Genomic DNA, 13,163 nt, shown 5'->3' with positions numbered 1-13,163 from the left:
TCATCTTTGGATAAAAAAAAATGTTTCACATTGAGTGAGGTTACAATAAATCATGACAACTTTTTTCAACACAGGCAAAGGGATTTACATGTAACAATAATAAATATTTGAGGGAAGATTTTGTCTCATTAGAGAAGACTATACGTATAGTATTTATTATGGAGATTTATATTCAACCAAGAAGAACAAGTGTGTCTAGGAGGAAGATTTAGGGCCATATTTCTAAACTGACATCTTCAATGAAGAAGCTGTTTGTGGCTAAAATGATATTATTGTGCCACGAAGCAGGTCTTTGTGGCAAAGGTGAAGATGATCGGAAGGTGAAAATTATTGGAAACGAAGAGGAAGTCTTTGACCATCTCTTTGCTAACATCTTTGTATATTTTTGGTAAAATTAAAAGGGAACCAAATAACTAATGTAAGTATTGGAATGTATAACACACGCCAAATATTTTGGTAGTTATTTTTTTTTCAGTACTTCAATACAAATGGTCTTATTTCCATTCTTGTAAAATACTGTCTTTGTACGTAGAAGACCTCACATTCCTAAGTTCCTGGCTGTCGAGTGTTTATGAACTTCACAGCAGTAACAAAATTGTCTTTCACCTTCTCTTGGAGTATATTATAATCAGCACAATGTATTTTAGTTTGGCAAAACAACCATTGCAAAATAAATGAAGATGAAAAGAACCACAGATTAACGATCTTTTCAAAACTATTTCCAACCATTCAGCTTCAATGAATGGTCGTGACGTAATCAGTAGGCGGGCTTAGCAGTAAAGGCAGCTGGACTCTGCTGTAGTAATTGTATTAATGCACAAAACAATTGCGTAAGTGATAAAGTTCATATGTATATAGGCATAAAGTGGTATAGAAGTAGAATAGCTGTCTTTCGATCCGAATGAAATGTTTGTTTACCACCTCCGGTGTACCAACCATCCCATATAGTCCCTCTTCATGAAAGTGCTTCCCCATGTTTTTCAAATACCTCTTCATGAAGGGATTTCACAAGCAGGCTCTTCATCGAACAGTTTAAAAATACAGCCCTTAAGTTGGTCATGACCATTTCCTGCTAGAGATGATATTTACATTTAATAACTGTACTTCATGCTGCAGAATATATTTCTGAGTCAGGTTAAACAAATTCTTCAAGAGAAGATTTTATCTAAGTAGGCCAAATCAATCAACCCACAATTTTTTTTAGACAAATGATAAAGTATATTCTGTCATCTTCACTACTTAAAATTTGCATTAAGATAATTCTCAAAGTGTGGAACTTGTACATTCTGTCAGCAAAGATAATTTTCACTTGGTTAGATGTCAAATCAATTAGGATAATTTTAATTTTGTAAAAGACTTATCAATGTAAACAAAGTGAAAGCAAGAGCTACAAAGGACTAAGATGATGCTTGACAACCATAGTAAGTCTATAACAATCCACCCATACAGGACAGATGGTAATTGAGACCTCACACATACTGGCACTTCCTAATCGCGCAGAGTTGAGAAGTCACAGACCTTGCCCAAAAGGTTATACAATCTAGACTACTAGCTGTCTAAATACAAATCATACCTGAACGCTTTTCTATCTTGGAATCTTGTGCAGTTTCCATACTTGGGGGAGGTTGCTTTGGTGCTGCTCCGTACTCTTCACCTGTAGGACACAGAGGGGCCTTTCACTAATTTAAGAAGTTAATTTCTCCAGTGCATAATTTGTAAATTCTGGTTATGAAATTATGAAATATTTTTATATGCTTTGCAAATTATTGAGGTTTACTGATATGGAAAAGTTCATTTAAAAACTTCATTAAGCAATTTTGTATGAAAAGATGTATTGTACTTGATGAAACCTCTTTGTAACAGACTCACTCAAACCCCAAATTCTGGCTAAAGTTTTTCGTTAATTTAGAAGAAAAGATAAAATTCTAATGACAAAAAAATAAACGGGCACTAACTTCTGCAATAAGCAGTAGTGATTGGATTCCGCTGCTCATTCACCAAGGTTGGGCACCAGGGATATGTACTGTCCTTTGAAGTACACCGGGTGTACGTTTCTCCTTTGTACACAAATGGAAGACTACAAGAACATCCATCTACAGTGAACACTGCCCCTTCTCCTGTAAGTTTTGAAAGATTACAAGTACACACAAAATTATTCCCTTTCCCTAACTTGCTGAAAAAATCTCATTGATGGTAATTCTCGTTACCTTAAACTTTGGAGGTGTCTTCCACAGCATTCTACAACAAAACGTTTATCAGCACTGAGTATCATCATCACGGTGGCAACAAATATCTCATGAGTTATTAGTCAATATCTGCAACACACTATTATGTACAGAATTAATGCAACTGAGTAAAATGGCCTCATGCTTACCAAAGGCTGGAGGCAGGACAGCTGGAAGAGGGCCAAAGATGTAATCTGCAGGAGAAACAGATGTTATGAAAAGTCCTCAGACAAATAGTCCTCTTGGCTTGAACTGAACCAGTCCTTGCATAAGAATGGTCACTCAAAGTAGTGCAAAATGCTTGTTTATTTATTCTTAAATTTATTCCAAGTTCTTCTATATGCCAAAAAGACAGGAAATCTATGAAAGAGAAAATAAGCGGCAAGGAAAATTAATAAAATGGCAAAAGTGTCCAGTCAGTACCTCTGCAGTATTCGCTAGTAGCAGGCTGCAAGTCAAGCGTCACAGAAGTTGCACACCAGCAGGCAGGGGCGTCCATGCAAGCGCAGTGTTCATATCTAATACCCTTGTAGATGAACGGGAAGACGCACTTTTTGCCAGTTACTGTTATCTCAGGCGGTCTATATTCTGGGGTAAATAACAGATGATATTCTCAATTCCATTCAAATTAATATTTTCTTCTTGCTCACTAAGCAGCTCTAGACAATTTGCAATATCAACCCTAATTAATTCCTTAGGATTTCCCCACTTGTTTCCCAACTTCCTAAACACCAGCAATGAATTCGCCGTTCCACTGTCACTTGCTTTACGAAATGGCTCGTGATTTTATAATTTCAGTTCCCATTTTATTCCTTTATTCCTATTTCCTAATCAGTTCGGACGACTTAGAAACGTCATAATTTGCTTATTATTTCCTAAAGAATTCCTAAGGATTTACAACCCATCTTGATTTAAAGTGTCATGGCTTTACAATGTTTATGAACCTTGCCTCCGAATCCATATTAATGGGTTCTCAATGTTATGACCTTTCTCCTGCTATGTGTCTGAGGATTTGCAATTTTGTTCATATTACATAACATCAATTAACACCTTATGTAATAGTATATACAAACATACTATGCCCTATGGGGAATAGTGCCATCAGTGCACCTTATGCGGTGTACTATAGACATTATTTAAGGTTCTTTGCAGCATACCTTCGGGGACTAGCTGCAACCCCTTTCCTTCCTTTTACTACTGTACCTCCTTAACAAATTTCAAGTGCCTTGATATCATATGGTTTTCCCTATTCTGTACTAAAACAACTAATTAAATTAATTACAAGAAATGCAAGAATTCTTTTATTTACAGCAGTTCCTTTGTATCAGAGATAAGTGAGTCTGTTCGGGGTTTTAGTTCCCTCACTTTGCATTTTACGGAAGAATTTTAACTCTATGTAAAATCCTCAGTCATAAATCTTTCCAATTTTGTATTTTACAGCAAAGTGTCAAATAATGACCATCATTACTAATTAATGAACTGTGCCAGTTTTTAGAGAGTGAAGAATAATCCAAAAGCTACAAGAGATTCGCCTAATTTTATCATTTCAAATGCACATCTGGGGAATTAAATGTTGAGCTCCTGCCCTGCCGCAGATGAGCAGCATAAAGCAATCCATCAAGTACATTAAGGCAAAGAAGTGTGGATTAGTTGTGTTGACTCATAGTAATGCTTCCACAAGAACATTCGATAACAAACAAGGGTGAACCCTATTTGATGTTTTTTTCAGGAAAAGTAAAAGAAGGTACTGGCTTTTGCTACTCAGAAAAATCTCTGCGCATTTCCTTCATTCAAATATTTTTCAGTCCCATTAACAGTGTTTTAAAGCACCGTAACTTGATGTTGACAGCACTAACAGGAACAATAGGCATCAAGTTAACACCACTTATGGCACTGTAACTTGATGCAACATCAAGTTACGGTGCCAAAACTCAAGTTACAGCATTGTATGAACATTGAAGCGCCAATAACGGTGAAAAACTGACTTATGGCAGAAATAAACTTATGGCGCAGCACTGGAATGGACCCAGTCCCCCAAGAAAGTTAAGGATACACTATTGTGTCAATGTAATTTAGGATTTTTTGGAAACACCATCGCAGTTGTGTGTAAGTGGGATTGTCTACACCTGGGCAGTAGTCAGTCAGTAGTTGTGGAGGTAGGGTGTTGTGCCCCGGGGCTCTGTGGTGGAGAGTTTGTGGCGAGGGACCTTTCCCTCTTTCCCTTTATTTTCCTCATAGGTTGGATAGTTGGATCTTGAAGGTCATCCATTACGCAGTCTGAGGGAGCTTGCAAGGTGAGTTTAACTACACACACTAAAGAGAATTTTGTGAATTCAGTCTGAAGGAAGGATATGTCACTGATGGAACGTCAAATCTACATTCGTATGCTGTTAGCTTTTGCTTTTGTTCCTGTAGATAAAACCGTTGAAGCAGTCAATACACTAATGGTTAAAAATATATATCCACTGGATATATGTGGACTAGACAGCATGGTCTGAGGAATATTCGTCAACCACCTAAGTTTGAAATTTAAAGTGAGGTAGTGTTTTGAGAGGGTGTAAGAATTATCTTTGACCAACAATGCTACTGAAGGGTGGCATTGGATATTTTAGCGACAAGTTTCTGGCAGTCATATAACTTATCTGGAAAATTTTGTCAATAGTACTGAGAAGAGAACAGGTGACAAATGAATTTATAACAAAAACTTACTACGTGGAAGTAAGCATAACAGAGCTAACAAGGAGTGTCTGAATTCTGCTCAGTGCCTGACATCACTTACGCGCAAATTCTATAAGTATCAAAAGGTATTGGTAAATCTTCAGTTTTGTTATAAAAAATTCTATTCTATCTATAGGGTTATTGCTGTAACTATTAAACTAATCCTCTTCTTTTAACAAACATAGGAAGATTAGCATAATATTCATCTGTGTTTCAAAGCTTCTGATGGATAATAACTTCACGACATAAAAGATGAATGCATAAGGAGTGCATATACAATACATATATAAAAGAAAACAATAGAAAGTTTCATATCTCTTAAAGAAAGCAAATGCATTTTTTAAAAATTTGAATTCAAACAGAAAATAGACCAAACAAGTGATTATAGCCCTCTTTTTCTGAAAGATGAATAAAAAAATACATTTAAAAAATAGTTGTTAGATGGTAATTACCATCAAACAACTAATTTCCAACAACTGAAAATATTATAAGAAAATGTAAATTTAAAAACATTTGAAAGGGATTTCTTTACCATTACTCAAAGTATGTGTACCCTCCATAAACTGCAATTTTTTTGCAATGCCAATGAGATTTGGCAACAGTGGATAATCCTGTGATAAAGGTATTCCTGTTTAATTCATTTTTTTACTTGAGATGCAAATTTTTATTTCATATTGTTTTAGATACTTTCACTCACTAACTACTGTTTTTTATTATTTCAGACTTCAAGTATCCACTGATTGATTGATGCTTGGGTACATAGTTCATTTTAAAATTCTGCTGCCAGTAACGGACCTTTACTAAAAGATCACAGATAGTCTTTAGCCCTTGTGATTTTGGAAGCTTAGTGAAAATCTTTGACTATTTATTAAGCGGAGTTTGACAAGAAGTCACTTCTGTTATTTTTATTATGGTGGTGACTCGTTAACATTCATAGCAGAAACTGTGCATTTGTTGTTTTATTGTTAAACAATTGTTTGAGGTCTTATTGGTAATACTTTTTTCACTGTTCAGTTATTTAGCTAGTTGGTTATTTTTTATTGTTGATTTTGATGTTTTTGCATTTCCTACTTTGTTCACTTGTTGCTTGTGGGTTAGATTAGTGAAAAATTGGAAATAGGATTTTTTAATTAGAATTTGGTTACTTATTTCTTCTTTCTTTAGAGAAAATAGACATATTAATGATTTTCCTGATTTCTCATAACTATGTAGTAATATTTTTTAGTATTTATAGGAGGGTCAATTTGAAAGTGTAATCAAAAGAACCTCAGAAGATTTCAGTAAAAATCCTACACAACAGCATTATTTAGAATATACATACTACTTACCTGAAATAGTAGTAATAGTCGTAGTAGTGGCAAGTTTGGCGGTTTGGCCATAACTCCCAGCTGGAGGTGTTGTTGTGGAAGGCCTTGTATCCAACTGCAGATTCTCCGTACCAAGTGACGGTGGTGTTGTCGTGGAAGGCCTTGTAAACGACTGTATAACTTCCGTATCAAGTGGCCCTTTCTCAGTATCATCCCCACCATCACCTGGTTGTTTGTCCTTGTCAATCTGTTCCCCAAATGCCTTCACTGAAGATGACGGGGAATAATTGCATCAGTGTCCAAAAGTAATCATTTACCACATAATCAAGAGAAAATCATTATTTTTTAATTTTTATATGCAACTGAAAGGAACATTGAAATCACAGCATACAAAAAAAACCAATTTCAAAATTAAGCTAAAATAAAATTTAGATATTTCACTCAAAGACTAAATTAACTTTAATGTTTGTTATAAAGTGAATGATGGATGCTACAGCATTTCAACAACAAAATGCAAAGGCAGGGTGTTCTGCTCTTGGAATGACAAAATATGATTGTGTCTGGTATGGCTGAGAATTCAAGGACTAAGAGTGCGTAGCTCATGTGGTGATGTATGAGAGCACAAATATTTTATTACTGAAATACAAAGGAAGAAAAACATAAATGTTCTCGGAAATTCTGATTATGGTTTGGAGAAAACTAGAGTAGAGTATGGTGGTGGAGGATTTGAATGCAAAAATAAGAGACTGAATAATAAATTGTGTTGTTGGTATCTTGAAGTCTTTCAAGTAAATGCAGATATAATATTTAGAAAAGGGATTTTGACATAGGAAAAATCTATTTCTGGGCAAAGGACCCTTGTCGCCCAGTGAAATAGGTTCCTTTAGCACTATTTCTAAGGTAAAATATTGTTATAATACCAGAGAACCGCTAAATTGGAAATGCCAGATTATTCTGGCTCGCTCACCTTTATTATAAGGTGTCGGTATGGTTTCTGGGGCGAGTGAAACCACTACCACAGGTCCTTTTCCATTTAGCCTCTCCCTACACCAAAATACCTCAAAAAGAGAGGAGCCGACCTAAGTCTAAGGCTCACTACCTGCTACCGTGTAGCTAGCGCCTCTGACGCCATTCCTTTGATAGCACTGCTACGCTGCACATGCGTTTTATTTTGCTGTGTTGTGTTTCTCGCTTTTTTGGAACTTATTTTACCATGGATCGTCAATCTGCTTCTGCATCCAAGTTAAGTACTGCTATTATAGTTGACACTATTTAGGGGCTGCCCTTGGCATGTTTAACCGAATTATTTAGGTTTTTATGAGTCAACGACCCACGCGGCGCCGGCCCCGAGCCACCATAGCAGCGTGCTCCTTTGTGTCTCCTCGTTTCGTGTCTCACGTGGTCTCCCATACCGAGTGAGCTTGAATTATTATAGCAGTATTGTTATGTCATTAATTGTTATATTATTATTGGTGATGCATTATTGACGATTTTGTCTCTAAACAGGGAATTTTACCGAGCACGTGTTCCTGTTTTGTAGCCTTTCGGAACCCTACCAATCCAGTTTTCATGCATGCATGTTCCTTTTGGTTAGGTTACCTTTAGGCTCTGCGAGAATTATGCTAGTCCTACTTTTAGTCCTAACCTACCCTGGCCGCCTGTCCCGCGTTTATTCATCACGACACTAGGCCAGCTGCTCGGAGTTTCCAGGTCTTGACCACCCTTCCCGGTTGGTCCTACCTAGTCCCTCCAGGACGTTCCTCTTTCTCTTCACCTCATTTTATTTCCTTTCCCCCATGTATACTGTAGATTTCATTTTATTTTATCTCAATCTGTGAGTCGGCTTCGGTTGGCTTATAAGCCTTCCTTTCGCCTGGCCTTCTTCACCTTGTAGGTGTCCGCACCCAACCATGAGAAGTCCAGGCGATCACGTAGTAGCCACCACGCTACCGCACCTCTCCCCCCCCCCCCCCACCATCTCCCATCCAGGTGGGGTGATATCTCGCTCACATGTCGCTGGCAGCCAATCCGAGTTCCCCCTCGGGGATGGAGGGAGGCCCCCACGGGGACCCACGGTGTGCGGATGGCGCTACCCAGCCGTTCTCATCCCAGAGTAGGGGAGGAGCCCCGGCCGGCCACCAGGCTTGGGTGAGCTCGGCTCCCCTCGGCTCTCTAGGCCATACCCTTGCCCTCAGTCACTCCCTCCCACCCGCTCTGGCGGAAACAGGATTCCGGCATAGCCGGACTCCTTGAGGGTGATGACTATTTGGAGGCTCCGGCCTCCGGCGGGCTTACATTATTTCATTTATCACCTTATATTTTTCTGTGTATTTGTCTTAGTTTAACTTTCGAAGCCAACGTGCTTCTCCGGGAGCTAACCCTCCCTTTTAGTTTAAGTGTTATGGGGGAGTTACCAAGCTCCGCCGCCTCACCCGATCTCTCCCATCTCGACACCCGGTACCTGCTTGGACTACTCCTTCTCCGATGTATGGCAATGGTAGCTACCCCACTTCAGTAGTTTTCTGTTCTCCGGTGTCACCGGAAACACGGTTAACTACTTGCTACTAGCTCTACCGAAGAAGGCCGAGACAGGGATAATTCTACAACACCGGAACACTCCAGAACACTCCGGTGTTCTGACATATCAACCACGGACATTGTCCGAACGGTTAACAATGGTACTCATGTATCATTCCATTTACAGGCCACCCATTGTATGGAGACCGGCAGCAACGCCGTCCTCCAGGATCCCTGTGGGCACGATGTCTGCCGGACCCACGCCACCTGCGCAGTCCAACTAGAAGGTTCAGTAGTGTGGCATCACGAGAACTCTATCACCTGCTACGATCTCATGGAACGAGTCTCCTCTGATGTAAGTGACTCTCCGGCGTGTACATAGAGATACAGGGTGGACCACTGTAATATATATGTCAAACATATGCCTCCTAAGTTAAGTATAATAATAAGAGATAAGTTTAAGTTAAACACTAACCTTCTCTTACAGGGAGCCCAGTCTGTTCGGGATGCTGCTCTTTCCACCCTCAAGGTATGGGTGGGCGGCTTCGGGCGGAATGTAGCCAAGGCAAGGCCATAAATCCTCTCCCAAGAGATGGCTACTTTGATCTTCCCCGGGGGGAGGAGCACCGGCTACGTAGACCCTGAAGTAGCAGCTCCCCTCATAGCATCTATTCAAGACGCAGTGTCCCAACAACCAGAGGAGACTTCGGCGCAGGAGGTCGCAAGGGAGGTCGCGGCACTCGATCTTGACTTCGAGCCCATGACAGTGGATGGCATGGGCAATGGTAAGGATGCTAGTGAGGCAAGCTTTGTAGGTGCTCAAGGCCTCCCCTTGAGCACGTCTAAACCTTCTTCCCCTTCCTCTTCTACTTCCTTCCAGGGATTCTTCAGGGGATTTCCATCAGCTAGATCAAAATCCCTCTCGGCGATCCCTAAAGTCAAGGGCAAGCGTGACTAAATCGCTGCCAAAGCCCCTTCCTAGAAAAACAAGCACCAGCCAAGTCCATAAAACTCCGGCTTACCATCCCGGAGCGGACAAACCCAAACATGGGTCTCTCTCCAGGGGGTCGAAGACCAAGTCTTCCAAGGAAAGAGCCCACTCTTCCTCTTCCAACCCTGTGGCATCCACCTCTAAAGGTGCGATACCGAAGATATTCAAGGAGAGGGCAGAGCCCCCCTCCTTCGACCAGGAAGCATTCGCATCCAATATGATGCAACAAATAGGGAACATGGTTGGAAAATCCTAGAAAGGCTGGTCACACAGGAGACCATAGTCGCAGGTCTCCAGCAAGGCGTAGCGTCGGGGCTTCAGCAAGCCGGCCAAGTATCCCAAGGCCAGGTTATGCCGGACTCCTCCACTCTCCCTCCCTTCCACCCAAGCAACCCATGGAGGGTGGCTAACTATGCACCTTTCGTAAACGGCATGGTTACGATTGAGGGCTGCGGAACTCGAAGGATTGAGGACTTCGAGTTCCACCCACCAGGGTTGCAAGCCCCTTTCATAGGCTATGTCCCTCTTACGGAATCTGCCTTGATCAGGGAGGACAAGGTCCCGAAAGAGACGGTCATCCTCTCTCGGGACCAGGCACAACAGGCTTGGATCCGTAACCTCGATGAATGACAGTGTGTTAACACTAAGGTTACGGCCTTCAGGAGTCCCTTCACAATTTTCACTGTGGACGCGGAGACCCCAATCCCGTTCACATCTAAAGTGGCAGAACTCACTCTGCAAGCTGCAATGAGAGATGAGTCTATGCCACAGCTCCGGGAGACGGAATCAACATCTCTGCTACTTCCCGGAACAGATGACCTCTGGGTAGACCTCCCAGCCACCTTCTGGGCTTTATTTGGGTACATGTGGTGTCCAGAGATGAAGGCTCACAAATGATACAGAAATGTGGACCAGGTTAGGTAAGTATCAAGTACAGAAGTGGGGTAATTAGCTGCCTGAAAACACATAAAAAATAAAAAAGTAATTTTTTTTAGAAAAAGACCTTACAATAAATGTGAGTACAATAATTGAGTTTAGCTGGCAAATGAGAATGTAACAAAAAACACAATAAAAATGGACTATGGAAACAGATAACAAAGTGGAGGTTTGCGTGGAGTAGACATACTCCAAATAAATGGTCACATTGTCAGAATGGAGAACATAAGTACGATTATGCTATTAAATATTGCATCAATTTACAAAATATATTATCGTTCGGATTGTTTTTCTTTTTTTATTTTCCATACAAAAATTAGCTTGAGAAAATTTTTATATATGAATATTGAAATCTATTATCACAGGTAAAAATAAAACTGTATCGAAAAACCTTGTTTATGCAGGCTTTTAAGTATTTTGTCAAAATCATTATGAAATATTTCATTAAGTTTAGATGTGAGCAGTCCTACCAACCGTGTCAACAGAGTTTCATCCGTATAAAGATTGCTACTGTATGCAAACACCTATTACGTGTGTGAGTGGAGTTTGGCTTATCTAATGTTATCAGGTTATCATTCGATTAAAGAGCTTTCTGTTAAAAGAAAAAACGTTATTCCACGTTAGCATATGAATTATATAAAAAATATTATATAATTTGTAACTTCCTTAAATTAAAATATAAATACATTTCGCTTGACCAAATTGTGGTGAAATGCATAGAAGTGTGCAGTCCTGTTAGCATGCCTGGAACACCGAATTTTGAGGAGACTGGTGTTGATGTACGATAACTTATAAGTCTTACATATGCTAATTATCTTTTTAATATCATAAAAAATGTCAAATTGACAAGATTTTTATATATTTGATGGAGAATTCAGACATACCAGAGAAGGAAATTGGAAATATTGCTTTCTTAAATATAAATTAATGGTTTAATGCGAGTCACATAGGCTTAGAATGTTCAAAACTGGTAACAACATCTGTGTCAACAGATTTTTATTGAACTTTTATTAGTACATTCTAAAGCATTTATTGAACTTTTATCAGTTGATATTTTTATAGTAGTACACAAAATTTTGAAATGTTACATTTCATTCTCTTGCTCACTATCAATATTATCTACAACCCATTAACAATATTAACAATACAGGCAGTCCCTGGGTTACGACGGGTTCGGCTTACAACGTTCCGAGGTTAAGGTGCTTCTCAATTATATTCATCAGAAAATATTTCCAGGGTTACGACGCCTACAACGCTGATCTGGCAGATGAAATATGACACCAAAAATGCAAAATAATCAACATTTGAAGGTTTTTTGATGAAAAGTGCAATAAGAGTGCAGTTTACATAGTTTTGAATGCACCCATAGTATTAAAAGTAACGTTTTCTTAGGATTTTTGACGATGTTCTGGCTTACGACGATTTTCGTCTTACGACGATTTTTGTCTTATGACAATTTCCAGCTTATGACGCGTCTCAAGAACGGAACCCCTGTCGTAACCCGGGGACTGCCTGTACAGTACCACATGGAAATACATTTTTGTTATACTGTTTTACCTCATAAAAAGAGAGTGTAAACATTTTTCTCTCAAGGAATCACTAATTCAGTCCTTAGCCAGATGGTTTCAGACTTGGGGCATTCAATACTGGCAGTCCCCGATTATCAGCAGACTCAGTTATCTGCGATCCGGTTTCATGGCGCTTGTCTAGCGCCATAAAATCAGCTATTTATGGTGCCATAACAGACAGAATTCCAGTTATCGCTGCCATAAGGCACCTTATGGCATCATAAGGGTTCTTACGGCATGCTATAAGGTTGCTTACAGTGTGCCATAAGTGCCATTATGGTGCCATAAATCACTGAGTTTCAGTTAATGGCGGTTTTCACTTATCGGTACACCGCCTGGAGTGGAACCCCCACCGATAACCGTAGGCTGCCTGTACTGAAATGATCAATTATATGTTTGGCATAATGGCATTAAAGAACACATTATTGGTTATAAAAATCAAATACCAGACAAATACTTATAAATAAAATCTTACTGCACATTATAGGGTTCTCCGCCTTTCACAAACCAGGCAAGGATCATTAGACCTAGCCAAACATTTATTTTACATTTTTTCAAAATATCCTAAGAAAACCTTACTTTTAATGCTTTGGGTGCATTCAAAACTATGTAAACTGTATTCTTATTGCATTTTTCATCAAAAAACCTTCAAATATTTATTATTTTTGGTGTAATTTCTTCTGCCAGATCAGCAGGCACCGCAACCCTGGAAATAATTTCAGATGAATATGATTGAAAAGCGCCTTAACCTCGGAACGTCGTAAGCCGAACCCATCATAACCCGGGGACTGCCTGTAATAGTTTTGTTTTAACTCTGTTATACGCAAATCATATAGGCCTACAATTTTGAGTACTAAAAAGAAAACCCTTTTCAGACTGAAAATAATGGTTAGTCCAAGTT

The 13,163-nt window shown here is 39.4% G+C and overlaps 1 protein-coding gene across 1 annotated transcript in view; it reads right to left on the bottom strand.

The window, feature by feature from the left end:
- Positions 1 to 13,163, bottom strand: part of LOC135219347 (uncharacterized) — a 294,091-nt gene that overhangs the window by 3,685 nt on the left and 277,243 nt on the right. The window contains exons 42-46 of the mRNA XM_064256029.1: positions 6,272 to 6,517; positions 2,649 to 2,813; positions 2,375 to 2,419; positions 1,956 to 2,117; positions 1,574 to 1,654 (exon numbers count right to left, since the gene is read on the bottom strand). Coding sequence (XP_064112099.1) covers positions 1,574 to 1,654; positions 1,956 to 2,117; positions 2,375 to 2,419; positions 2,649 to 2,813; positions 6,272 to 6,517 — 699 coding nt within the window. The remainder of the gene's footprint in view (positions 1 to 1,573; positions 1,655 to 1,955; positions 2,118 to 2,374; positions 2,420 to 2,648; positions 2,814 to 6,271; positions 6,518 to 13,163) is intronic.

This window comes from Macrobrachium nipponense, chromosome 1 (genome assembly GCF_015104395.2).
Source record: "Macrobrachium nipponense isolate FS-2020 chromosome 1, ASM1510439v2, whole genome shotgun sequence".
Taxonomy (NCBI): Eukaryota; Metazoa; Arthropoda; class Malacostraca; order Decapoda; family Palaemonidae; genus Macrobrachium; species Macrobrachium nipponense.
This window is presented reverse-complemented; position numbering and strand designations above follow the sequence as displayed.